At 44.4% G+C, this 27,806-nt stretch overlaps 1 protein-coding gene across 1 annotated transcript; it reads left to right on the forward strand.

The window, feature by feature from the left end:
- The first annotated feature begins 111 nt into the window (after window positions 1-111).
- KIN (Kin17 DNA and RNA binding protein) lies at window positions 112-25,975 on the forward strand. The gene is made up of 13 exons (XM_081330906.1): window positions 112-300; window positions 4,951-5,045; window positions 5,424-5,467; window positions 6,638-6,760; window positions 8,645-8,826; window positions 10,083-10,131; window positions 12,468-12,528; window positions 15,440-15,569; window positions 16,801-16,851; window positions 18,926-18,994; window positions 20,551-20,650; window positions 22,367-22,467; window positions 24,795-25,975. Exons 1-13 carry the CDS (start codon window positions 187-189, stop codon window positions 24,861-24,863), a joined length of 1,188 nt encoding a protein of 395 aa, XP_081187032.1. The 5' UTR covers window positions 112-186; the 3' UTR covers window positions 24,864-25,975.
- Window positions 25,976-27,806: the final 1,831 nt, after the last annotated feature.

Consider the following 27,806-nt stretch of genomic DNA (forward strand, 5'->3'; position numbering starts at 1 on the left):
GGGGGGGGGGAGAATTCATCAGGAATGCTCTAGCAGCGCGAAAGTCTTCCTCAGGTCAACGATAAAGATTTCCTGTCACATCACTTCCGTTTCCGGTCAGGTCTTCCTCCGCCGCCGCCGAGAGTCCGGAAGTGAGGGTCTCAACCGCCGGGTGCTTCGTCACGCCGCTGCTTCGCATCCCTCGCCATGGGGAAGACGGACTTCCTGAGTCCCAAGGCCATCGCCAACCGCATCAAGTCGAAGGGGCTGCAGAAGCTGCGCTGGTATTGCCAGATGTGCCAGAAGCAGTGCCGGGACGAGGTAAAGGAGAGCCTCCAGGCGCAGGGGCAGTATATCTGGGCGCGCGGAAAGATGTCGGATGTCCGTTTCCGTCCTCAGCCGGATTTAGGTTGACTCTTCTCATGTCTTATGGTGATTTTGTTCCATCATGAAGGTAGAGTAGAGTAGAGGATAGGGAATAGAATAGAAATAGAAGTCTTCAAACTTGGCCCTTTTATGAGTTGTGGACTTCAACTCCCAGAATTCCTCAGCCAGGCACGCTGGCTGAAGTATTCTGGGAGTTGAAGTCCACAAGTCATAAAGGGCCAAGTTTGAAGAACCCTGGAACAGAGGGTATGGAATAGGATGTTGTTGTTGTTGTTAGCTGCGAAGTCGTGTCCGACCCATCGCGACCCTATGGACAACATTCCTCCAGGCCTTCCTGTCCTCTACCATCTTCTGGAGTCCATTTAAGCTCACGCCTACTGCTTCAGTGACTCCATCCAGCCACCTCATTCTCTGTCGTCCCCTTCTTCTATTGCCCTCGATTTTTCCCAGCATTAGGCTCTTCTCCAGTGAGTCCTTCCTTCTCATTAGGTGGCCAAAGTATTTGAGTTTTAGCTTCAGGATCTGGCCTTCTAAAGAGCAGTCAGGGTTGATCTCCTCTAGGACTGACCGGTTTGATCGCCTTGCAGTCCAAGGGACTCGCAGGAGTCTTCTCCAGCACCATAGTTCAAAGGCATCAATTCTTTGGCGCTCAGCCTTTCTTATGGTCCAGCTTTCACTGCCATACATTGCAACTGGGAAGACCATAGCCTTGACTATACACACTTTTGTTGACAGGGTGATGTCTCTGCTTTTTAGTGTGCTGTCTAGATTTGCCATGGCTTTCCTCCCAAGGAGCAAGCGTCTTTTAATTTCTTGGCTACAGTCCCCATCTGCAGTGATCTTGGAGCCCAGGAAAATAAAATCTGTCACTACCTCCATTTCTTCCCCATCTATTTGCCAGGAATTGAGAGGGCCAGATGCCATGATCTTGGTTTTCTTAATGTTAAGTTTCAACCCAAGTTTTGCACTCTCCTTCTTCACCTGCAACAAGAGGCTCTTTAGTTCTTCTTCACTTTCTGCCATTAGAGTGGTATCATCTGCATATCTTAGGTTGTTGATATTTCTTCCGGCAATCTTAATTCCAACTTTTGATTCATCTAGCCCTGCCTTTCTCATGATGTGCTCTGCATATAAGTTAAATAGGCAGGGCGACAGTATACAGCCTTGCCGGACTCCTTTCCCAATTTTGAACCAATCAGTGGTTCCGTGTCCAGTTCTCACTGTTGCTTCTTGACCCGCATATAGGTTTCTCAAGAGACAAATAAGATGGTCTGGTACTCCCATCTCTTTAAGAACTTGCCACAGTTTGTTATGATCCACACAATCAAAGGCTTTAGCATAGTCAATGAAGCAGAAGTAGATGTTTTTCTGGAACTCTCTAGCTTTCTCCATGATCCAGCGTATGTTGGCAATTTGATCTCTAGTTCCTCTGCCTCTTCGAAATCCTGCCTGTACTTCTGGTAGTTCTCGATCCACATACTGCTGAAGTCTAGCTTGTAGGATTTTAAGCATGACTTTGCTAGCATGAGAAATGAGTGCAATGGTGCGATAGTTTGAACATTCTTTGGCATTGCCTTTTTTTGGAATTGGAATGTAAACTGATCTTTTCCAATCCTGTGGCCACTGTTGAGTTTTCCAAATTTGCTGGCAAATTGAGTGTAGCACTTTTACTGCATTGTCTTTTAAGATTTTGAATAGCTCAGCTGGAATACTGTCACCTCCACTAGCTTTGTTGTTGCTCAGCTTTTCTAAGGCCCACTTCACTTCACATTCTAGGATGTCTGGCTCGAGGTCAGTGACCACCTCATTGTGATTATCAGGGACGTTAAGCTCATTCTTGTATAGTTCTTCTGTGTAATTTTGCCACCTCTTCTTAATCTCTTCTGCCTCTGTTAGGTCCCTGCCATTTTGGTCCTTTATCATGCCCATTTTTGCATTAAACGTTCCCTTCATCTCTCCAATTTTCTTGAAAAGATCTCTGGTCCTCCCTATTCTATTGTTTTCTTCTATTTCTTTGCACTGTTCATTTAAGAAGGCATTCTTATCTCTTCTAGCTATTCTCTGGAATTCTGCATTCAATTGGGCGTATCTTTCTTTTTCTCCCTTGCCTTTCGCTTCCCTCCTTTCCTCAGCTATTTGCAAAGCTTCCTCAGACAGCCATTTTGCTTTCTTGCATTTCTTTTTCTTTGGGATGGTTTTGGTTGCTACCTGTTGTACAATGTCGCGAACCTCTGTCCATAGTTCTTCAGGCACTCTGTCTATCAGATCTAATTCCTTAAATCTATTTGTCACCTCTACTGTATATTCGACAGGGATATGATTTAATTCATACCTGAGTGGCCTAGTGCTTTTCCCTACTTTCTTCAGTTTAAGCCTAAACTTTGCATTGAGAAGCTCATGGTCTGAGCCACAGTCAGCTCCTGGTCTTGTTTTTACCGACTGTATAGAGCTTCTCCATCTTTGGCTGCAGAGCATATAGTCAATCTGATTTCTGTGTTGACCGTCTGGTGATGTCCATGTGTAGAGCCGTCTCTTGGGTTGTTGGAAAAGAGTGTTTGCTATGACCATCGTATTCTCTTGACAAAATTCTATCAGCCTGTGCCCTGCTTCATTTTGTACTCCAAGGCCAAACTTGCCTGTTATTCCAGTTATCTTTTGGCTTCCTACTTTAGCATTCCAATCCCCCATGATGATAAGGACATCGTTTTTTGGTGTTAGTTCTATAAGGTGCTGTAGGGCTTCATAGAACCGGTCAATTTCATCCTCTTCAGCACTGGTGGTTGGGGCATAGACTTGGACTACTGTGATATTGAATGGTTTGCCTTGGATTCGAACTGAGATCATTCTGTCATTTTGAGGATTGTATCCCAGTATTGCTTTTCCTACTCTTTTGTTGACTATGAAGGCTACTCCATTTCTTCTGAGGGATTCTTGCCCGCAGTAGTATACCTGATGGTCATCTGAATTAAATTCACCCATTCCTGTCCATTTTAGTTCACTGATGCCTAAGATGTCGATGTTCAGTCTTGTCATCTCTTGTTTGACCACGTCCAGCTTTCCTTGATTCATGGATCTTACATTCCAGGTTCCTATGGAGAAAAAATCTTTACAGCATCGGACTTTCCTTTCACCACCAGACACATCCACAGCTGAGCGTCCTTTCGGCTTTGGCCCAGTCGCTTCATTCTTTCTGGCGCTACTAGTACTAGCCCTCTGCTCTTCCCCAGTAGCATATTGAACGCCTTCCGACCTGAGGGGCTCATCTTCCAGCGTCATATCGTTTTGCCTTTTGGTACTGTCCATAGGGTTTTCATGGCAAAGATACTGGAGTGGGTTGCCATTTCCTTCTCCAGTGGATCACGTTTTGTCAGAACTCTCTGCTATGACCTTTCCGTCTTGGGTGGCCCTGCATGGCATAGCTCATAGCTTCATTGAATTACGCAAGCCCCTTCGCTACGACAAGGCAGTAATCCATGAAGGGGTGGAATAGGATAGGAGAATAGAATAGAATATAGGATGAAGAATACAATAGAATATAGGATAAGGGATAGGACAAGATAGGGTAATAGAATAGAATATAGGGTAGGATAGAATAATAGAATAGGGAATGGAATATAATAATCGAACAGAACCGAACACAACTGGAAGGGACCTTGGAGGTCTTCTAGTCCAACCCTCTGCTCACGCAAGAGGCCCTGTTACCATTTCAGACAAGTGGCTGTCCAGTCTCTTCTTAAAATCTTCCATTGATGGAACAGGTCTGATTTTCCAGGTTTCAGCACTGTGGTTCTTCAACTGAGCCTTTGGGCAATATATAATATGAAGACTTTTTGCGTTCTCAGCCACCCTTCTGTGAGATTGGGGTCCTTTTCATTAGTCTTGTATTAAGCCACCTTTTTTCAAACTTGGCCACTTTTAAGATGAGTAGACTTCAATACCCAGAATTGCTGTTTCGGAAATTCTGGGAGCTGGAAGTCCACCCATTTTAAAGTGGCCAAGTTTGAAAAAAAAGACCCTGTTAGACCAAAGAGTCCCCAACAGTTTAAGACTGATGATAAATCAGCCCATGAAAGGGCACCAGGCGCTTATGCCTGAATTCTTTGATTTTCTGGGGTTGTACAATGCAGCGGCCGGTAAGCCCAGCTTCATGGTGTGACTTTGTACCATATTCTGGGACACCAAACACTTAACATAGTTTATTGGCTGAACAGTGACAGTGATGTTAGATCTTTAGCCGACAAAGCTAAACAAGGACAAATGGCTGGACTGAATTTAAGTCGGACTGGCTTATTTAATTATTTAGCCTAGTTGACTTCAGAAAGCAACCAAATCTAATATCTGGAGATTATTAAAGGTTGCCACTTCTAGGATTGCTGCCACTTTGGGAGGGTAAATAACTTGTTCTTTTGGTAGCTTCTCGTCAGCTGAGCAAATGAACTCCCTAGTTTCTTTGTCATTTTATCTCCATGTGTGTGTTTTTTAAAACGCTTTAGCTACTCATGATACCTGTTCGAGGTTTGCTGGGGAATTTTGACTCCGTTTTGGTGTCTTTCAAATGCAGCGTCCTTGTCTTTTTCTTTCCAGAATGGCTTTAAATGTCACTGCATGTCCGAATCTCACCAGCGACAGCTGCTCCTTGCATCTGAAAACCCTCAGCAATTCATGGATTATTTTTCAGAGTGAGTTTTGGCCTATAACTTCACGTCGCATTTCACGGTCTGCTTCCGCTGAACTTTGTGCAGCATCGTGGCTGCAAGTCGGTATACGAAAGTGCCTGGATAGACTTGTGTTTATTTCTTTAGACAAATTTTAGAATTTTCTCGTCTTGTAGGGAGCGGGAGGTGGGGGGAAGTTTGCTTTCAATTAAGCTTAGCAAAGGCTCTCCTGGAGACTTAATTCATGGTCTAGCAAGCTATCCTCCATTTTTTGGGGTGCGGGGCGTGTCATCTTTCTGTTCTGACTGACAAGGTTTCCGTGTTATTCAAAGGCTATAATATAAATTGAATTGACGCAGTTAGTGTTAACATATAAAAACTCTCTCTTTCATATTCCTCTAGGGAATTCCGGAATGATTTCCTAGAACTTCTCAGGAGAAGATTTGGTAAATTGGTTTATTTGTTTGTTTAAATTAGATTTGGAGACTAGTAACTGCATTTGGGCTTATCTACTGCTCCTTTCCCCCTAGCGCTTTATAGCACCTTTCTGGGCAATTTACAAATAATAATAATAATAATAATAATAATAATAATAATAATAATAATAATAATAATAATAATAATAATAATAGCAGCATTATTTGCGTATTGTCCCCAATAATCCAGGTGCTCATTTTTACTGACCTCGGAAGGATGAGTTCCCCTTGAGGATCAAACTCCTGGCAGTGGGCAGAGTTTGCCTGCAATACTGCACTTTAACCACCGGGCCACCAGTGGTTGATTCCCAGAACAAACTGAGTGGTTAAGAATAAAACCCAAAGAAAAAAAGCTCAAGCAATTAAAGTCATGAGGGGCCCTTGGTGCTCTCTGAGCTGGCTTGTTTTCCTGCAGACGTTTCATTACCCTAACTAGGTAACATCGTCAGTGCTAATCAGTTAGGGCAATGAAACATCTGCAAGAAAACAGGAAAGCTCAGAGAGCACCAAGGACCGCACAGTTCTCCTCCTCCTCCTCCTCCTCCTCTTCCTCTTCCTCTCCCTCTCCTTCTGCCCAAGCCCCACTCCCTTCTAGCCCTGATGATGTTACCTAGTTAGGTAATGAAACATCTGCAAGAAAACAGGCAAGCTCAGAGAGCACCAAGGACCGCATGGTTCTCCTCCTCCTCCTCCTCCTCTTCCTCTCCCTCTCCTCCCGCCCAAGCCCCACTCCCTTCTAGCCCTGATGATGTTACCTAGTTGGGTAATGAAACATGTGTAAGAAAACAGGCAACTTCAGGGAGCACTCGGGACCCCTCATTTCAACCCTGAGCTACAAATATTCACCTTCATTAATAAAAAATCATCTACATCCAGAAGAGGAAAACAATTAAACATAGCCCAGCCAAAAAAAAAACAACCCCAACCCTCGCAGACTTGGCATCCACCCAAATCCCGGGCATGGAAGCAGAGCCACATTTTAAAAACTTTGGAACAATGGTAGGGTGGGCACCATACCAATCTAGGGGGAAATGCTATTCCACAATGGAAGAGCTGCAGTAAAATGATGCTTCTTCAGTTCAGTTGGAAGCTTCGAATTAAGAGTGTGGTGTGTTGTTGTTTTTTTCCTCCTCCTCCCAGGAACAAAGAGGGTCCACAACAATATAGTCTATAATGAATATATTAGTCATCGGGAACACATCCATATGAACGCTACCCAGTGGGAAACTCTGACGGATTTTACGAAGTGGCTTGGGAGGGAAGGTAAGGCTCTGCTTGTACGGATCCCCTCCTGGGAGTTGCTGGGATGCTTGGGGCGGTTGTGCCAGTTGCTAAACAGAAGAGATTGCTGATAAAACGAGCGAACTGTCAACGCTGCTAACATCGGATGTTTTTGCATTGACAACAGATGGAGACACAACCATTTTCTTTTTTTTTTTGCTTTTAGAATTGGATGATGCTGGGGAGGAAGGAGGAATGTGCAGGAGAGTCTAGCTAGACATAAAAACACTGAATCTAGTGTGAGAACCAAGGTTATTGAAATAAGAGATGACAAAGAATTGGCGGGCTGGAGAGCTGGAGGAGAAGCCGGCGCTTCAAACTAATTGGGGAATGTGATTTATAACTGTTAACTGGAGGAGGGAATTGTGCTTTGATACTATGTGCTCTGGGGAGGGGAACTCAGTTTTTGGCTTCAACTGGGCTAGTGCTGATGCTATGCCACTCAAATAAAGATCCTTTAAGGTAAACAATGCCTCGAAGTTCTTTGAAGAGTTTTATCTGTTGGAACTATGACATTAACCTTATCAATATATCTGTATTTGCTTTTTTAAATATGATGGCAGGCAGATGAAGAGATGGTCATTTGAATGCTATACAGGTAGTCCCTGTCCACAATTGAACCCAACATTTCTGTAGTGAAGTCGAGACGTTTGTTAAGTGAGTTTGGCCCCCTTTTATGACTTCTTGCTGCAGCTCTTAAGTGAATCACTACAGTCGATGAATGAGTAGCCTGGTTGTTAAATGAATCTGGCTCCCCCATTGCTTGTCAGAAGGTCGCAAAAGAGGATCCCGTGACCCTAGGACAAAGATCATAAATATAAGTCAGTGGCCAAGCGTCTGAATTTTGATCACAGGACCCCGGGGATGCTGCAGAGGTCGTAACTTTGAAAAAACGGTCCTAAGTCACTTTTTCCCAGTGCCGTTGTAACTTCGGCCAGTAAATGAACTGTTGTAACTTGAGGACTACCTTTATTTGGGAACAGAGTAAAAAAAAGTGTACAGTTTAATGGCTCCAATAGATGATTGGGAAGCTAAGTGGAGTGAGGCCTACTTGGCACTTGGATAGAGGAGCCTGTCTAGAGATCAAGACTATAGGCCCAAAATGCATGTCAAAAAAACATCCCAAACGCCGGCTGGGGAATTCTGGGATTTGAAGTCCACTCAGTTGAGAAACAGCCAAGAGTGAAAATTTAGCAGCTCCGTGCCTCTCTGTATTTATCTTGCCATTAGAATAAGGGGGGTGGGGTGGCAGAGGAGATGTTGATGTTTTTGAATGGATTAGTTAGAGAAACGAAACTCCTCCAGTTCTGTGGAAGCTTGCTGAGCGTTGGCAGAATGGAAACCTTTCAAGGACATTCTAGCAGGTGTGAAGAAGAGAGCAGACGGCTCCCGTAACAAAGAGGACATGTTTACATGAGCTACGTGGACATCTGGGGGGAGTTTAGCTGGGAAAGTCATTGTTATATGCTGTGGTCTGATCCAGGGGTCTTCAAACTTGGCGTGCCTGGCTGAGGAATTCTGGGAGTTGAAGTCCACAAGTCACAAAAGGGCCAGGTTTGAAGATCCCTGGTCTGATGCCTTGGGATTTTAGAGTTAGTTTTACCTCGCCTTTACCAGGCCGTGTATTCAATAAACAGTAAGATTTTCAGGAATGAAAATGAGCTTTTACTTTTATTTCGTTCCTGGAGCTGGAATAGGACAGGAACAGTGGTCCTAAGCCATTGCCAACTCCTGTCCGCCGCAGGAGTTGAGGTTAATGAAAGGGTATCTTTACAGGGAGGCTTCCAATTTTGGGGTGTAATTCTATAACTTCCTTATTTCTCCCAGAAATGAAGGTTTGTAACCATGGCAATATGCTTCTTTAAGGCCTCTGCAAAGTCGACGAAACACCCAAAGGCTGGTACATCCAGTACATCGACCGAGACCCTGAGACCATCCGTAGACAGCTGGAGCAGGAGAAAAAGAAAAAACAGGACTTGGACGATGAAGAGAAAACGGCCAGATTCATCGAACAGCAAGTCAGGAGGGGCCTGGAGGGAAAAGATCAGGTGAGGCAACATCTTAATGCAGGGGTAGGCAACCTTGGCTCTTTTATGACGCGTGGACTTCAACTCCCAGAATTCCTGAGCCAGCTTGGGGAAACTATGGCCTCCTCGTGACTCGTGGACTTCAACTCCCAGAATTCCTGAGCCAGCATGGGGGAACTATGGCCTCCTCGTGACTCGTGGACTTCAACTCCCAGAATTCCTGAGCCAGCATGGGGGAACTATGGCCTCCTCGTGACTCGTGGACTTCAACTCCCAGAATTCCTGAGCCAGCATGGGGGAACTATGGCCTCGTGACTCGTGGACTTCAACTCCCAGAATTCCTGAGCCAGCATGAGGAAACTATGGCCCCCTCATGACTCGTGGACTTCAACTCCCAGAATTCCTGAGCCAGCATGGCTCAGCTTGGAAACTCTGCCTTTCCCCTCAGCATGGCTGGCTCAGGAATTCTGGGAATTGAAGTCGACGAGTCATAAAAGAGCCAAGGTTGCCTACCCCTGTCTTAATGTCTCAGAAACCAATGAGAAAAAGAAACGGCCATTTTGATATTCCGTTAGGCCCGTGCTCGAGAAATGTAGCACAGGTAATCCTCGACTTGCAACCACCATTGAGCCCAATTTTTTTGTTCCTAAGCAAGGCAGTTGTGAAGTGAGTTTTGCCCCATTCTATGACTTTTCTTGCCACAGCTGTTAAGTGAATCACCACAATTACTTAGTAACACGGTGGTTAAGTGAACCTGGCTTGCCCGTTGACTTTGCTTGTCAGAAGGTCACAAAAGGGGGATTGCGTGCAACTGTCATAAGTACATGCCAGTTGCCAAGCATTCTGAATTTGGATCACGTGATCCTGGGGATGCTGCAACGGTCGTAGGTGTGAAAAACGGTCCGAAGTCACTTTTTTCAGTGCAGTTGTAACTTTGAACAGACATTAAACAAATGGTTATAAGTTGAGGACAACTTGTATTATGTGGATGAGAGAAAGAGGATTAGGAAGTGGATCATCAAATTAGATTAATAGCTTAATATGTCTACCAGCTGCTGGTTTCCACAAATGATTTTTTTCTGTGTGTCCCCCTGCTATAAGTCACACCCTAGACTGCCCCACGGCCCCTAGATTTATTCCCAAGCGCATTTTTGTATACCAAACTTGTGCTTAAATTCCTTCTTGATTGCAACAATGCCAACTCGTAACTTTATGATATTTCTGTGCTTTCTTGTTGGGCTCACAAATCCTTAGATGGTTCTTTTCTCTCATTGCAGGAAGAGCCGATATTCACAGAACTGAACAGAGAAAATGAGGAGGAGAAAGGTAAATTATTATGTGTGGATAATCTACTATGAGATTCACAGATTGTGGAGACTTAAACATGCAAGTCCTAAACCAGGACCACAAAATTATTAAGTTAATATCGAAGAATACAGGCAGTTTCAAGCAGGCTGGGGTGGTTTTTTTGGTAAAATTAGGCTGTCTGATAATTTCATATTTCCTTCAGATATTGCTCTGAGGGCTTTGATCACGATCTGCGTAACAACAGTTATTTTTTTCCATAAACGTTCAACTTTACTCTGCATGTCCCAATGCTTTAAAATGTTTTCCCTCCATCCTATATTACCCGGTTTACAACATCAGCAAACTAGACTTTCTTCTGTTCCGTAACTATTATATCAATAACTATTACGTCAAGCTGTCTTTTATATGGATCCCGAAGTCCCATAAAATCTTAATCTACTCGTTTTCCAAAACCTCCTAAACTTGATGGTCCCCGTAGTTTTTCCAAACCTCTGGGAAAGTTTCCAATGAATAATTCTGGCAACTCCATCCTGACGCTGCTTGGGATCAGTTTCTGATTATTATTATTTTTCACAGTAATACATTAGTAAATTATTATTTTATTTAAATTTGTTTGGCTGCCCACTTCCAGTGGAGTCTCTGTGGTGTACAAAACAAGGACAAAAATAAAAACGGCTAAAAACATGGACTCAGACAGACAGCCCAGATTAAAATAATCTTATAAAGAAGAAAATGGACAAAACAAAACACTGTGTTCTAGTCCTGCCTTAGGCACGTAGGCCAGCTGGGGGCACTTTGGGCCAATCACCAGGAGACGGCGAGTTCTAGTCCCGCCTTAGGCATAAAAGCCGGCTGGGTGCCTTTGGGCCAATCACCAGGAGATGGTGAGTTCTAGTTCCACCTTAGGAATGAAAGCTGGTTGGGTGAATTTAGGCCTGTCACCAGGAGATGGCGAGTTCTAGTTCTACCTTAGGCATGAAAGCCGACTGGGTGACTTTAAGCCAATCACCAGGAGACGGCGAGTTCTAGTTGCCCCTTAGGCATGAAAACCAGCTGGATGGCCAGTCCTTCTCTCAGCCCAACCTACCTCACATGGTTATTGTAGTGGGGAAAACAAGAGGTATATTAGGTACGTTGGCTGTCTTATCTATAAAAATATTAAAGGCAGAATACAAAAAATTGAAAATAAATATTTGTTTATTTATTGAGTTTATATACCGCCCTATTCCCGTAGGACTCAGGGCGGTTTACAAGGCAATTCAAACATAAAATACAAAGATTAAAATCAGTTAAAACAATTAATTAAATTTAAGCCCTAAAAAATAAAATCTAAAATCCAATTAAAAATTAAAAACCCCTCAGTCTGGTCCAGACAGCTCGAAGAGTCAGGTTTTTAGGTCCCGGTGAAATGAACGAAGGTCGGGGGCAATCCTAAATTCCGTGGGTAGTTGGTTCCATAGGGCCGGCGCAGCCACAGAGAACGCCCTCCCCCTGGGAATAACCCGCCAGCATTCCTTAACCGGCGGTACCCTGAGAAGGCCCTCCCTGTGGGGGCGCACAGGACGATGGGAAGATGATGCCGGCAGCAGGTGTTCCCTTAGATAGTCTGGACCCAAGCCATTTAGAGCTTTATAGGTCATTACCAGCACCTTGACCTGGGATTTTGGGACGGGTAATCTTATATTAAAAGGGACGCGGTGGCTCAGTGGGTTAGGACGCTGAGCTTGTCGATCAGAAGGTCGGCACTTTGGCAGGTCGAATCCCGAGTGCCGCGTAACAGAGTGAGCGCCTGTTACTCGTCCCAGCTTCTGCCAACCTAGCAGTTCGAAAGCACGTAAAAATGCAAGTAGAAAAATGGGGACCACTACGGTGGGAAGGTAACAGCGTTCCATGCGCCTTTGGCATCTAGTCATGCCGGCCACGTGACCACGGAGACGTCCTCGGACAAGCGCTGGCTCTTTGGCTTTAAAACGGAGATGAGCACCGGCCCCTAGAGTCGGAAACGACTAGCACGCACCTTTACCTTTACCTTTTAATCCTATATTGGCTAGTCTTTATGGGGAAAGAAGAATTCTCAGGGCAGGTGTACAAAAACTTTCTCATGTGATTTGTATACTTATTGCTTCCCCCCCCCCCTTCTGCCACAATCTGTTCACTCCCCTGCCGTTTCACGGTCTAAGAAATGCCTATTAAAAGCTCCCCTGATCCATTGGAATCCACCCTACTGGTTCTTTCTTTCCTGTTGTTTATTTGTGGGAGTGGTTGGCAACTGTGGCCTCTGAATTTATGGATCCACGTAAGGTGGTGCATTTAAAAAAAAAGAGTGATCTTTTTTTCTTTTCTCTTTCTTTTAGTGACCTTTAACCTGAGCAAAGGAGCCAGCACTTCAGCTGCTGCAGCACCACCCAAAGGGAGGCAAGTATTATTGTTGGTCATCCGGCTTATTCAGGCTGGATCTGGCTTTTTTTCTCCACTCCTTTCCAAGGCCCTGGGACCGGCAAATGTTGGTGCTTAGCAACGTTAAAGGTTACAGGTGTTAATGTTAAAGGTGTTAAAGCAAGGAGATATTGGACAAAAATTCACACTTGGCTAGAAAAAAATGTTAGAGAAACCATATAGACCAGGGCTAGGCAACCTGGGCTCTTTTATGATTCGCGGACTTCAACTCCCAGAATTCCTGAGCCAGCCACACTGAGGGGAAAGAGAGGTTTCCAAGCTGAGCCATGCTGGCTCAGGAATTCTGGGAGTTGAAGTCCACGAGTCATAAAAGAGCCAAGGTTGCCTACTCCTGGCCTAGGCCTAGGCCGCTTTATGACTCGTGGACTTCAACTCCCAGAATTCCTGAGCCAGCCACGCTGAGGGGAAAGAGAGGTTTCCAAGCTGAACTGTGCTGGCTCAGGAATTCTGGGAGTTGAAGTCCGTGAGTCACAAAAGAGCCAAGGTTGCCTACCCCTGACATAGACTATACACCTGATTTATTTTTTACTAGGTATAATGCCAGAAAAGCTTGATAAGCAAAGTACATATTTGATTCTACATGCGATAACAGCGGCAAGAATTATATTTGCACAATCCTGGAAGAACGAAGGAACGCCACCAGAAGAAGAAATAATTAAAAAAAATACTAGACTGTGCGGAAGAAGAAGCAGAACATTTTCAAACTTGGGACCTATTTTATCCATGGTTAGAGAAAAGATTTAGGGATTAGGGATTTAATTTGTATTAGTGAATAAGATAATCGGACAACACCTTTTGCTGAATGATTACTATTGAATTCTATAAAAAAATAATATTTTTTTTAAAAAATAATAATGTTAAAGGTATTCTCACAGGACATTAGCTGTTTCAAGTAGAGCTGCCTTCTGCAATTGACCGACGGTGATGGTGTTCAGTCAATTATTATTATTACAGTCACAAGTCACTTAAGTAATTCTTGATTTACAACCGTTCGTTTAGGGAACGTTTGTAGTTACAGCGGCACTGGAAAAAGTGACTTATCCTTGTTTTTCACACTTGGGACCATTGCAGCGTCCTCATGGTTCACGCGATCAAGATTCGGGCGCTTGGCAACTGGTTCATATTTATGACAGTCGCAACGTCCCTGGGGTCACGTGATCCTGTCTGACAAGCAAAATCATTTGGGGAAGCCGTAGCAAGCAGGTGATTGGCCTAAAGTCATAAAGTCACCCAGCCTACGTGAGTCCTTGTGATGCTCACAAGGAGAAACCCCTCTTCCAAGAAACAGGCAGGAACCGCAAGAAAAAAACCAACCCCTTTTATTCTCACAGACGCGAGTCAATGTCCAAGGCAAACAAACACAGTCCACAGAAACTCGATCCTCAACACGAACGGTTGCCCTCGGCAACCAGCTCCTCCCACACCTTTCCTTTTCTAATGCAGCCAAGGTGTGGCTTCCTAATGCCTTCTCCTTTGCCTTTGGAGCCACCCCATTGCGTTCCTCTGCCCTGCTCGCTTTGCTTGCTGGCGCTTTCGTGCATCCTGGATATTTCCCAGCTGTGCTTCATCACTGTCCAACTCAGGCTCCCAACACAGCTGCGTCTCAGCCTGAGCACGAGTAGAGGGGCCAGGCTCCTCATCCGACTGTAAGTCTTGGAGCTCCTCAGAGCCTTCCTCTGACTCTGATGTCACTCCAGGCCCCTCCTCCGGTTCCTCAGACTCAGCTGCCGGATCCACTGGCTGGCGAGGAATCACAACACATACCTTAAGATTTAACAACTGCAGTGATTCACTTAACAACTGTGGCAAGAGAAGTCATAAAATGGGGCAAAGTTCACTTAGCAACTGTCTCGCTTAGCAACGGAAATTTTGGGCTCAGTTGTCATAAGACGAAGACTATCTGAACTGACATTAGTAACTTAACTGGATCTTCTTTAGATTCCTGGTGGCTTAAAGCACATCAGCATCCAACATCTGTTCCTCAGTTGCCTTCCAGATCCTCAGACTTCTTAAGGTAGCTCATGGTACAATATAAATCTGATCCATTTGAAAACTTCTGTTCATGTTTTAAAGACCATTTCACATATCTTACGAGCAGCTAATGCCCTTATCCCTTTTTTGCATTAAATTGGCGTGGATCGTCCTGATTTTCAAAGTTTTCTCCAAAAACTTCGGCAAGAGAGATGCCTGGCCTTTTAAGAGTAGGTTTCCTAACTACGATCCCCCTTTGTTAATAATGTACAGGTGGTCCTCGACCACAATTTGAGTCCAAAATTTATGTTGCTAAGTGAGACAATTGTTAAGTGAGTTTTCCCACTGTTTTTTTGCCACCGTTCTTACCTGAATCACCGCAGTTGTTAAGTTAGTAACACGGTCGTCAAGTGAATCTGACTTCCCCCACTGACTTTGCTTGTCAGAAGGTCGCAAAAGGGGATCACATGGCCCCGGGACACCGCAGCCGTCACAAATATGAGTCAGTTGTCAAGCATCAAGAATTCTGATTGTGTGACTAGGGAGATGCTGCAAGGGTCGTCAGTCTGAAAACCTGTCATCAGTCCCTTTTTTCATTGCTGTTATAACCTTGGTCGCTAAACGAACTGTTGTAAATTGAGGACTATCTAAACCCTCCTAGGGCTGGTGCGATGCTTCTGAGAATTTTTTTGTCCTCCCCTCCCTTCCCTCACCTGAGCAACAGGGCAAGCCAAGCGTTTGACGCTCACCTGAATCCAATCGAAACTCAGTGTGATTCTTGGGACTCGGGAAGGAAATCTTAAACCCCTTTCCAGACTAGGGGACTAAGGAAAAATCAAACCTTCACATCTGGACAGACTCCACAACTAGGGTGTTAATCCATGTCTGTTTTCTCCAGCTTGCTTGGCCCCAGCATGCTGAATCCCCCGGGAGCGCTGCTCCCCGCGAAGCGGAAAGAAGCCCCTCCAATCTCAAAGCAGACTAAGGAGAAAAGGAAGAAGAAAACCGCCCTTGACGAGATCATGCAGGTGTGGTGGAGACCCAGTTACAGATACATTCTGCTTGGTGATGATTATACTGCAAGTGGGCAGGGGATAACCAGAGGACATCTGTGGGGTCCTCGGGGCTCTCCGAGCTTGGTTGTTTTCTTGCAGACCTTTCACGGCCCAGCTAGGTAACATCATCAGTGCTAGAAGGGAGTGGGGTTTGTGAGGAGGAGGAAGAGGAGGAAGGCTGTGGGGTCCTCGGTGCTCTCCGAGCTTGGTTGTTTTCTTGCGGACCTTTCATGGCCCAGCTAGGTAACATCATCAGTGCTAGAAGGGAGTGGGGTTTGTGGGGAGGAGGAAGAGGAGAACTGTGGGGTCCTTGGTGCCCTCTGAACCTGATTGTTTTCTTGCAGACGTTTCATTATCCAGACTAGATAACATCATCAGTGCTAGAAGGGTGTGGGGAGGGGGAGGAGGAGGACGACGACAGCTTTGGGGTCCTTGTTGTTTTCTTGCAGACCTTTCATGATCCAACTAGTTAACATCATCAGTACTAGAGGGGAGAGGGGTTTGTGGAGATGAGGAGGACTGTGGAGTCCTTGGTGTTCTCTGAGCTTGTTTTCTTGCAGACATTTCATTGCCCAACTAGGTAACATCATCAGTGCTTAGCAAGAAACGTGTCTGAGCACTCAGGAGTCCACCGTTCAACACTGAACTAAAAATGTTCTATCAGCAGAGGATGTTTTTCATGTTTTGCCAACGTGCCCATGCGAAGCAGGGAAGACTGGTGATAATATTTGAAAGGGGCGGGGTGTGTGCGTTTTGTTTACAGGAAAAATGGCAGAGATCAAAATCAAGGGGTTCATAAAACTTAACTCCTAGTTTAGCTATTTACTAGAACATTGCCAACTAGTTAGTAATCATTTGATCTTCTACACTGGTCGGATCTCACTTTGAGTCTTGTATCCAGTTTGAAGGATGGTTGGCAGACTGTTGCTGTGTCCCGAGGTCATATGATCACTTTTTACAACCTTCTGACCAGCAAAGTAAGAATTCCACCATCTAGTAGTTAATATGAGGATCTCTATCGTTAAGAACATACACTCAATATTCCACTTGCTTCTGATTTTGTGGAAGTTACAAAGCTGTTATTTAAAGGTTTTTTTTAGTATGGTAGGCTATCTTCCGGACATTATCTCTAGCTGATCTCACCTGCGAGGCCAAAATGAACAATATATGTCTTTTTTTTTCCTTCTTCTTTTCCTTCTCCTAGTTTGAAGAAGAGAAGAAAAAGTCTGCCCGAATGGACTACTGGTTGCAACCTGTAAGTATCCAAGTGATGGTCTGGAATCTGTCGGGGAATAAGTGGGTAGATTTTCACATATCCCTTTTAACATTTACAGTGGTCTCTTATGTACAGGATCAAGGATTTTGTGTGTGGTGGGTGGGGTTTCCTCTTTAGATTTAATAATAATAAATAAAGTTGGAAGGGACCCTGGAGGTCATCTAGTCCAACCCCCTGCTCAGGCAGGAAACCCGACACCATTTCAGACAAATGGCTGTCCAGTCTCTTCTTAAAAACCTCCAGTGTTGGAGCTTCTGGAGGCAGGTTGTTCCACTGGTTAATTGTTCTAACTGTCAGGAAATTTCTCCTTAGTTCCAGGTTGCTTCTCTCCTTGACTAGTTTCCATTCATTATCTCTGTCAGGTTCCTGTTTGGCTGGCACGAATAAGCCAAACTTCTTTGCTCACTACAGCAAATTCTTCAACACTCCTGACAGTTAGAACAATTAACCAGTGGAACAACCTGCCTCCAGAGGTAGTGAATGCTCCAACACTGGAGGTTTTTAAGAAGAGACTGGACAGCCATTTGTCTGAAATGGTACAGGGTTTCCTGCCTGAGCAGGGGGTTGGACTAGATGACCTCCAAGGTCCCTTCCAGCTTTATTATTGTTGTTGTTGTTGTTATTATTACCTGTCCATTTTCCTTTTGTGATGGAATGTTATCAGGATTCCCAAGACAGAGGGAAAACATTCCGCTACACCTTTATACCTCCACATCTGAACAATTAATTTCCCTTGTAAGCTATCATTATAACTCCCCTAACTCCATAGCATTCGGTAATCCTTGGCTGATGACCCCAAAGCTTCTGCTGCTCGGTGAGGCATTTGTTCAGTGAGTTTTGCCCCATTTTATGACCTTTCTTGCCACAGTTGTTAAGGGGATCACTGCACTTGTTAGTTAACACAGGTCGTTGAATGAAATCTGGCTTTGAGACTTAAAACACAAAGGTAGTCCTTCACTAGTGAGCATTTCTTTCGTGATTGTGCAGTTACAACGGCACTGAGTAAAGCGACTTACAGCCAGATCTCCCACTTTCCACCATCGCAGCATCCCCACAGTTATGGGATCAGAATTTGGGCACTTGGCAACTGACAGGGATCTACGACAGTTGCACTGTCCTGAGGTCCCGCGATCCTCATTTGCGACCTTCCCCGCTAGCTTCTGACAAAGTCAGTAGTGCAAGACTTCCAGATTCACTTAAAACTGCCTGATTTACTTAACAACCACAGTGATTTCACTTAACAGTCCTAGCAAAAAAAAAATAAATAAAATCAGGCACAACTCAACAGACGCAGCGGACAATTCTGCCCCCCGATTGTGGTTGTAAATGGAAGATTTACCTGTATTGTTTGAGTTCTCGTATTTAGGATGCTTAGACAAAGAAGCCCTTGCGCAACTTCTCCGTCATCCAGTTGTCCCAAAAGTGCTTTTTTCAAAAGGCAACCATCCGTCCAGAACTGGTGAAGCTTCTTGAATGAGAAGCGAAACGTCTTCAAGGAAAAACAAAAGAGGTTTTTTTTCCCCTGAAGACATTTCGCTTCACATCCAAAAAGCTTCATCAGTTCTGGATGGATGGTGGCGGGGGATGGAAGATATTAGTTATATTAGCAATAACAGCAGCAATATCCCTGCTTTTGGAAAGCTAGAAAATGAAGGGAAATGTATTTTTTCTGATCCTCTGCTCCTTTCTTTCTTTCTTTCTTTCTTTCTTTCTTTCTTTCTTTCTTTCTTTCTTTCTTTCTTTCTTTCTTTCTTTCTTTCTTTCTTTCTTTCTTTCTTTCTTTCTTTCTTTCTTTCTTTCTTTCTTTCTTTCTTTCTTTCTTTCTTTCTTTCTTTCTTTCTTTCTTTCTTTCTTTCTTTCTTTCTTTCTTTCTTTCTTTCTTTCTTTCTTTCTTTCTTTTATGGGAGACTCTGTTGTCCGTCTCAGTTACAAGAACAAACGTCATTTTCCGGGCTAAATCATACTGTTACGCTCAATTTCACCATATTGCAGAAAGAATTAACTGCAGAAAAGAGGTCTGCTTGCATGTCATTAACTTCGATCTCTTTTGTAGGAAATTGTGGTCAAAATCATCACCAAGAAACTTGGCGAGAAGTACTACAAAAGAAAAGCCGTCGTTAAGGTGAGCGGAGAATCTTTTTATCTGTCCTCCAAAAATATTGGTCAGAGAGAGGGGCACCTGTGGGCTGGCTGGAACAGGTGTAAATAAAAATGTTGCAAGGGAGGATGGGTAGAATAACAGAAAACAGGCAGTCCTCGACTTACAACGATTTGTTTCGTAACCGCTCGAAGTTACAACGGCACTGAAAAAAAGGGACTTATTATCGTTTTCCCCACGGTCACGTGATCAAAATTCAAACGCTTGTTGACTGGCCCGTATTTATGACGGTCACAGTGTCCCGGGGTCACGTGATCCTCTTTTGCGACCTTCTGACAGGGAGAGCCAGGTTCGTTTAACAATGGCGTTACTAACTTAACAACTGCAGTGATTCACTTAGCAACCGTGGCAAGAAAAGCCATAAAATGGAGCAAAACTCACTTGACAACTGTCTCACTTAGCAACAGCAATTTGGGGCTCCATTGTGGTCGTAAATTGAGGACTACCTGTAATAGGGTTGGAAGGGACCTTGGAGGTCTTCTAGACCAATCCCCTGCTCAGGCAGGAAACCCTATGCCAGGGGTCTGCAACCTTGACAACTTTAAGACTTGTGGACTTCAGCTCCCAGAATTCCTCAGCCAGCAAAGCTGGCTGAGGAATTCTGGGAGTTGAAGTCCACAAGTCTTAAAGTTGCCAAGGTTGAGGACCCCAAACGGCTCTCCAGTCTCTTAATAAAAGCCTCCAGTGTTGGTGCTCCAAGACCCCTTATGGAACCTCTCTCTCTTCCCTTTCCAATGCACTCTTCCTGCTAGCTAAGCATGCTGGGACTTGAAGTCCAGGACAAGTAGCAAGGACCAGTTTCTTATGCTAAATTATAACTCGATTGGAAGATGTGATGGAAGGCTTAACTACAGACTTGGCTTGTGCACCAGTTTAATCAGTTAACCAGGGCTGGCAAGTCAAAAGATCCAGGCAACCTGGAAAGCCCAAACAACTGTCTTGTAGGTAGTCCTTGACTTATGACAAGCCTTTCCCTTGTGACCATTGCAGCATCCCCATTTCACATGCTCAGAATTGGGGCATAAAAGCAATCGGAACGTCTTTAGAAGGGTGGCGGGGTTGCAACATCCTGCAATCGCTGTTTGCGACCTTTCCAAGCGGTGTGTGTGACAAGCCAAGTCAACGTTAAGCATGATTCGTTTAACGGCCGTGGTAATTCGCTTACCGACCACAACAGAAACGGCTGTAAAATTGGGTTTAACGGATTTAACAGCCACACACACCCCTTAGCAACAGAGGTTCCACCTGCCTCCAGGTGAGATGTCAAGCGCATAAATCCATTAAATAAAAATAAGTGAAATTGTGGGTCCTGAGTCCAGAACTACCTCTATAGCTGAATACGATGGCCTCGTTCCCACAATGTGCGAACAGGTAATGTGATTTGTTGGTTTCGGGCAGGCGTTGTGAAATGTAAATAAACTGCGGTTGTGTGTGTTTGTACAGTTAGATCTGAGACTTCTTTCTTGCAATTTAGCAATAATCAGTGGATGATTTTTTCCTTTTCACAATTGATGTAACAGGAGCTAATTGACAAGTACACAGCGGTTGTAAAGTTGATTGATTCTGGAGATAAACTCAAACTTGACCAGACACATCTGGAGACGGTGATCCCAGCCCCGGGTAAGTTTTCGGGCAAGATAACTCTTACTAAGGGGGAAGCCCTGTTTTTAAATGTATGTTCCCCTGGCTGTCTTTCACACTCTCATTTGGAGATCGTGGTTAAATAGAGCTTCTCAAATCCTGGTCAGCTCACTTAGCAACCGTATTACTAATTTGACAACTGCAGCGATTCGCTTCATAACTGTGGCTGGAAAGATCATAAAAAGGGGGAAAACTCGCTTAGCAACTGTCTCACTTAGGAACTGAAATTTTGGGCTCCATTGTGGTCGTAAGTTAAGGACTATCTGTATTTGCAACCCAAGCCATAAGCCACGGGATGCTACAAGCAGTTCTCAACTTACAACTGACCATTTAGCGATCATTCAAAATCCGATCAATCGGAAAGAGGGGACTTATGACCTAGATTTAAAATTCCACCAGTTGGGAGCCCTCCGCAGTCACATGACCAACCAGCTCGGCAAGAGGTCCACGTTTAGGCCCATTGGTGACGTCCTGTGGTCACACGACCATGGTTTGTGATGATTTTGCTGGAAACTGGCACTCTTGGTTTTCAGCAAAACTGCCCAGGGTGAACCATGGGTCCTGTTAGCAGCTGCTGCTGCTGCAAAAAAAGGTGACGTCCTGTAGTCACGCGACCACACACAATCACGTGACCATGGTTTGTGACGATTTTGCTGGAAACTGGCTCTCTTGGTTTTCAGCAAAACTGCCCAGGGTGAACCATGGGTCCTGTTAGCAGCTGCTGCTGCAAAAAAAAAAAGGTCGTAAAGATCAGGCTGCTCACACGACTGATCCATTTTGCAACCGTTACGACATACGGCCGTCGTGGGCGGACTTTATTGTGATTGTCAAGGACTACTTATATTGTATCTGCATAGCGGTAAGCTATGAAGGAGCCCTGGTGGCGCAGCGGCTAGAATGAAGTATTGCAGGCTAACTCTGCCGACTGCCACCAGTTCGATTCTCACCAGCTCAAAGTTGACTCACTTTCTCATCCTCCCGAGGTCGGTCAAATGAGGACCCAGATTGTTGGAGGTGGGCAACAGGCTGAGTCTTTAAACCGCTTAGAGAGGGCTGTAAAGGCACTGTGAGGCGGTATATAAGTCTATTGCGATGAAGTGTGTGGGGTTAGCTGAAAGGAAGATTCACATAGCATGCTTAAACCGAAAATAAGATGTTGTTAGCTGCAAAGTCATGTCTGACCCATCGCGACCCCATGGACAACGTTCCTCCAGGCCTTCCTGTCCTCCACCACCTTCTGGAGTCCATTTAGGCTCACGCCTACTGCTTCAGTGACTCCATCCAGCCACCTCCTTCTCTGTCGTCCCCTTCTTCTCTTGCCCTCAACCTTTCCTAGCATTAGGCTCTTCTCCAGTGAGAAAATAAGATAACGGGCTTATCCCAAACTGTGAAGCAAACCATTTCTGTTGTCACAGGGTGGTTTAATTATCATGGCCCGTAGGTTTTGCTCTGCTGTTTGCTCCCATTCCAATATCAAACGCACACAGAGAAGACTATAGTGTTAATAAAACAGAGAAGGGCCTAATTCATGAATCCTAGAAATGGACTCCCAACGTCTTGAGATCAAAGGAAGAAGGATGGGAGATCTCTCTCTAAGGAGTTAATAAGTAGGCCAGGAGTAGGAGAAAAGCACTGGATTAGATTGACAGATATCAGGCTTCAGGTAGATTAATCTCATCCCTGTTCATCTTACAGGTAAAAAGGTGCTGATTTTAAATGGGGGCTACAGAGGGAATGAAGCCACGTTACAGGGTATCAGCGAGAAGACATTTTCAGCCACAGTCCTCATCGAATCGGTAAGTATGTTGTTGTGTAGTTGTGGACGGTGTCGTTTGGAAGCGGGCAGCTGAATCCTGTCCTTGCTTATTTACGATCCCTACAAGAAATTTAGAAAATGGATTAATTCAGCTAACTCATGGTTTTGTGTAAATGCAGATGAAATGTTATTCCTTTGGCCTGGCTGAATCTTGCCTGGATTCTGCAAGTCTTCAACTTACAACAGTCAGTTTAGTGACTGTTCGAAGTTACAACATCACTGGAAAAAAGTGACTTGCGTCATTTTTCATGCTTGTGACTGTTGTGGCATCCTCATGGTCACCTGATCAAAATTCCGGTGCTTGGCAAGTGTTTCATGGGGTGGTTGCAGTGTCCTGGGGTCATGTGATCCCCTTTTGCGACCTTCTGACAAGCAAAGTCAATGGGGGAAGCCAGATTCGCTTAACAACCATATTACTAACTTAACAACTGGGCAAAACTCACTTAACAAATGTCTCTCTTATGAACCGAAACGTTGGATTCAGCTGTGGTTGTAAGTCGAGGACCACATGTAAAAGTCAGCCATTGCTACAAAGCTTTCAGCTCTGAATGCCTCCCCAAGAGATTTAGCCCCCGTCATATGTGTGGGGAGAGAAATGTGATTATGTGCCGTCAAGTCAGCATCCTCTCTTAACGACCATATAGATTGATTTTAGAATGGAATGGAATGGAATGGAATGGAATGGAATGGAATGGAATAGAATAGAATAGAATAGAATAGAATAGAATAGAATAGAATAGAATATATGGAATGGAATCGAAGAATAGAATAGAATATATGGAATAGAATAGAATAGAATAGAATAGAATAGAATAGAATAGAATAGAATAGAATAGAATAGAATAGAATAGAATAGAATAGAATAGAATAGAATAGAATAGAATATATGGAATAGAATAGAATAGAATGGGATGGGATGGGATGGAATAGAATAGAATAGAATAGAATAGAATAGAATAGAATAGAATAGAATAGAATAGAATAGAATAGAATAGAATAGAATATATGGAATAGAATAGAATAGAATAGAATGGGATGGGATGGAATAGAATAGAATAGAATAGAATAGAATAGAATAGAATAGAATAGAATAGAATAGAATAGAATAGAATAGAATAGAATAGAATAGAATAGAATAGAATAGAATAGAATATATGGAATGGAATGGAATGGAATGGAATAGAATATATGGAATAGAATAGAATAGAATAGAATATATGGAATAGAATAGAATAGAATAGAATAGAATAGAATAGAATAGAATAGAATAGAATATATGGAATGGAATGGAATGGAATGGAATGGAATGGAATAGAATAGAATAGAATAGAATAGAATAGAATAGAATAGAATAGAATAGAGAATGGAATGGAATAGAGCTGGAAGGGACCTTGGAGGTCTTCTAGTCCAGCCCCCTGCTCAAGCAGGAGGAACTGTCCTGTACCATCTCAGACAGGTGATTGCCCAGTCTCTTTTCTCCATGAGAGTCTGGCCTCAACTTGGTCCTTCAGATCTTCCAATAGCAGACCATCATCAATGTAACTGAGTCCATCCACCTTGCTGCTTGGTCATTCTCGTCTTTCTTGTAGAAGTAGTGGCAGAACCTGGGGATGGAGTGAAAAGGGAGGTCAGCCTAGAATCCCTACGTAGCCACAAGTCAACTAGCTCCCCTTGAGTGCTGATGAGTCTTATCTAACTCTGACCTGATGCTGACCCTTAGTTGAGAAGATTTATATGCATAGGCTTTTAGCAGTAAATCAGCTTAGTGTGTGAACCTAGTTTTTCTTCCCTGACGTTATCCTTCTACCTTTCTCAGCATTGGAGCCTCCTTCAGTGAGCTGGGTCTTCATGTAATGCAGGGGTCTCCGAACCTGGCAACTTGTGGACTTCAGTTCCCAGAATTCCTCAGCCAACATGGCCCAGGAATTCTGGAAGTTGAAGTCTACAAGTCATCCCAAAGGGGCTTTTTCCAAGAGGCAACTGGACTTTCTTGTTTTTCTTTGAAGACGCTTCGCTTCTCATCCAAGAGTGAGAAGCGAAGCGTCTTCAAAGAAAAAGAAAAAGTCAGTTGCCTCTTGGAAAAAGCCCCTTTGGGACAACCATGACCTGGGTGACTGAGCATCTTCACAGACAAGTCTACAGCTCTTCAAGTTGCCAAGCTTGGAGGCCCCCTGATGTAATGTATCCAGTGTAGGATGATTTGATCCTGCTGTGGGCCTTGTGTGAGATGATCCCATGGTTTGTTTTCTTGGTGTCCACAAGCTCGAACATCCTTAAAACTTCCTTTTGTTTAACTTCTCTCTGCAGGGACCTCTGAAAGGACGTCAGGTAGAGGGTGTTCCATACGAAGACATTTCCAAGTTGGCCTCCCTTTGAACAAAGGAGCTGATGGCATCACCGAGGAACATCCCTTGAGATGGCTGCAAATGAACAAGTCCAGTATGCTAAACCGTCAAGTTGAACCGTCCACTTGAAGGAGCAAACAAGATTTCTGACGGATGCCCTATAAATACAGTACATCGGATCCTCTACTTAAGCCCTTTTCTATCTCAACCGTGGGCAATTTCATAATTTTGATTAGACTGGTTCATCTGCAGAACAGTACCAGCCACCTAGAGTCCTGTCAGAGACCTTGTTTTGTAATTTATGTCTCCTGCAGAAATTGAAAGCACCTGCAGTTGGAATCCTCACCTACCTGTAGAGCTAAGTTAAAACACGGGCGTTAAAACTTCAGGGGTGCCAGCCAAGAGTTTAGCTTTCTCACACGCAACCTGATGCAAAAATCGTCCTCCATTCCTTTGGGGTGGGATAGACCAACAAATAGGATATCTACCGCCCTGTAAGTAGCATAACCTGCCAACGTTTTAAATGGCCAGATTTTTACAAAAAAAGACTTACAAGATGTTGATGGTCGTGGGCCGACCTTGCGGGGGAAAAAATAAAGGTACCCGTTCTGATCTAAGTCATGGATTCTGACGGAATCAGAGGACCGTCAAAGAGCCTCCAATTTTTCAGTTTGGTTGTCAGCCCCTCCGTGTCGAAGAAGTTACCTTTTGCTTCTTGTAGGACGCTTTTATCAGATTTGAGGAAAACTTCTTCTGAATGGTCCAAAGATCTGACCTTACGGTTAGGTGGACCACCTGAATTCAGCTACGTCCCGGGACCCATTTTTGCATTGCAATGCTTAGCGATGTGGAAATATTCTGGAGAATTGGCAGCAATCGCTCTACGCTTGGAAATCCAGATTTCTTGACCTGGGACTTCGCTCTACCATAATTGGCTCTTAGGACCGGCAGGAGCGTCCGTTAATGTTTGGTTTTTTTTAAAAAAATTGTATGATGATTTTTGTACTGAAGAGAGTAGATGAAGTTATTTTATTGGTCCAGCGTTTCTTTTTAGCCATTGCGTGTTACCCAAAGTAAATGGGACTTTGAGGCCCGTAAATTGGCTCGTAGCTTTATTTTAGAATAAAACGGCTTCTGAACTTGGACGTTAAAAGTGTATTCCGTCGAAGTTGTGAATTTGCAGGACGGGCTCTTCAAATTAAATTCAGAAGAGCGGAATCTTCAGATCACACCGAGATCCAGTATGATGAGCTGCTGCTTGTCACAATCCACGTGTGGCCTAAAGCACAGGGGTCCCCAACCCCAGGTCCATGGACCAGCACCGGGCTGTAGCATGCTGCAAACCAATGAAGCCCCATCCAAGGGATGCAGGCAGCGTGCGAAATCATGCCTCCTCCATTCCGGGGGAAAAACCTTTCTCCATGTAATCGGTCCCTGGTGCCCAAAAGGTTGGGGGGCCCTGAGCTAAAGTTACAAGTGTGAGCAAATTGGGGCTGATCTGTATTTAAGGTACAACACTGAACCCTTGTTTATTGCCATCCCAGCTGTCTTCTTACAAGTTTAAGTGGTTCACACATACGTATTCAACACAATGTGCTAAGCTTTGTTCCAAGCTGGACTCAGCTTTCTTGTCCATCATAGGATGAAAGTGGTTAGTAGTTCATGCTTCACTGTGTTGCTCAAACCCAGAAAAGAGTTTCACTCAACCGGGTTAAAGGAGTTGTGGGAATGCAGCAGCCCCCTTGTTCTGATAGGCAGTGCAGCGATTGGGGGAATCTATATAGGACTATTTCATTGCAAGTTCCATCTACACAGAAAGCACACAGGGATTATATGGCTAGAGGAGGGTTAGGCAACCTTGGCTCTTTTATGACTCGTGGACCTCAACTCCCAGAATTCCTGAGCCAGCATAGCTGGCTACTTGTCCACGAGTCATAAAAGAGCCAAGGTTGCCTACCCCTGGCCTAGGCCTAGGCCGCTTTATGACTGGTGGATGTCAACTCCCAGAATTCCTGAGCCAGCCATGCTGAGGGGAAAGGGAGAGGTTTCCAAGCTGAGCCACGCTGACTCAGGAATTCTGGGAGTTGAAGTCCACGAGTCATAAAAGTGCCAAGGTTGCCTACCCCTGGCCTAGGCTTAGGCCGCCTTATGACTCGTGGACTTCAACTTCCAGAATTCCTGAGCCAGCCATGCTGAGGGGAAAGGGAGAGGTTTCCATGCTGAGTCACGCTGGCTCAGGAATTCTGGGAGTTGAAGTCCACGAGTCATAAAAGAGCCAAGGTTGCCTACCCCTGGGCTAGAGGTTTGTCAGAAGGAAGAGGAGAATTCCTTTGGCGTTGTGGGAAAAGAACGGGGCCTGTAGTATTTAAACCAGGTAGTCCTTGATTTACAACCATATCTGATCCCAGAATTATGGCCATAAGACATGGTCATTAAATGAGTCAGCATATCACCGTGCACAGTATCATAATCTTTCTGGAAGCCATTGTGCGAATGCTGCAGTCGTTAAATGAATCCCTTTTATCCAATGAGTGTTTTTTTTTTGAAGGCAACTAGAAGCAAGTTACTTCTAAACTTTGGAAACCCTTAAAAAAAAGTGGAGTCATGTGACTATGGGATGCTGCAAACTCGCAGTTGCCGAGCACCCAGAATGAGATCATGTGACCCACAACTTAGGTCAGGGGTCTTCAAACTTGGCCCTTTTATGACTTGTGGACTTCAACTCCCAGAATTCCTCAGCCAGACAAGCTGGCTGAGGAATTCTGGGAGTTGAAGTCCACAAGTCATAAAAGGGCCAAGTTTGAAGACCCCTGACTTAGGTCTTTAGTATCTTTTGAGGGGTCTGTTGTAACGTCGAACAATCTCCAAGTGACCAGCCTATATTCTCTTGTCTTGAGGACATGTTTAAATTTCGGCTAAAACTGTCATTTAAATTTGACCAATAGGTGGCAAGCCTTTCTGCCTCGATTCCAAC

This window comes from Vipera berus (assembly GCF_964194415.1).
Source record: "Vipera berus genome assembly, chromosome: 6".
NCBI classification, from domain to species: domain Eukaryota; kingdom Metazoa; phylum Chordata; class Lepidosauria; order Squamata; family Viperidae; genus Vipera; species Vipera berus.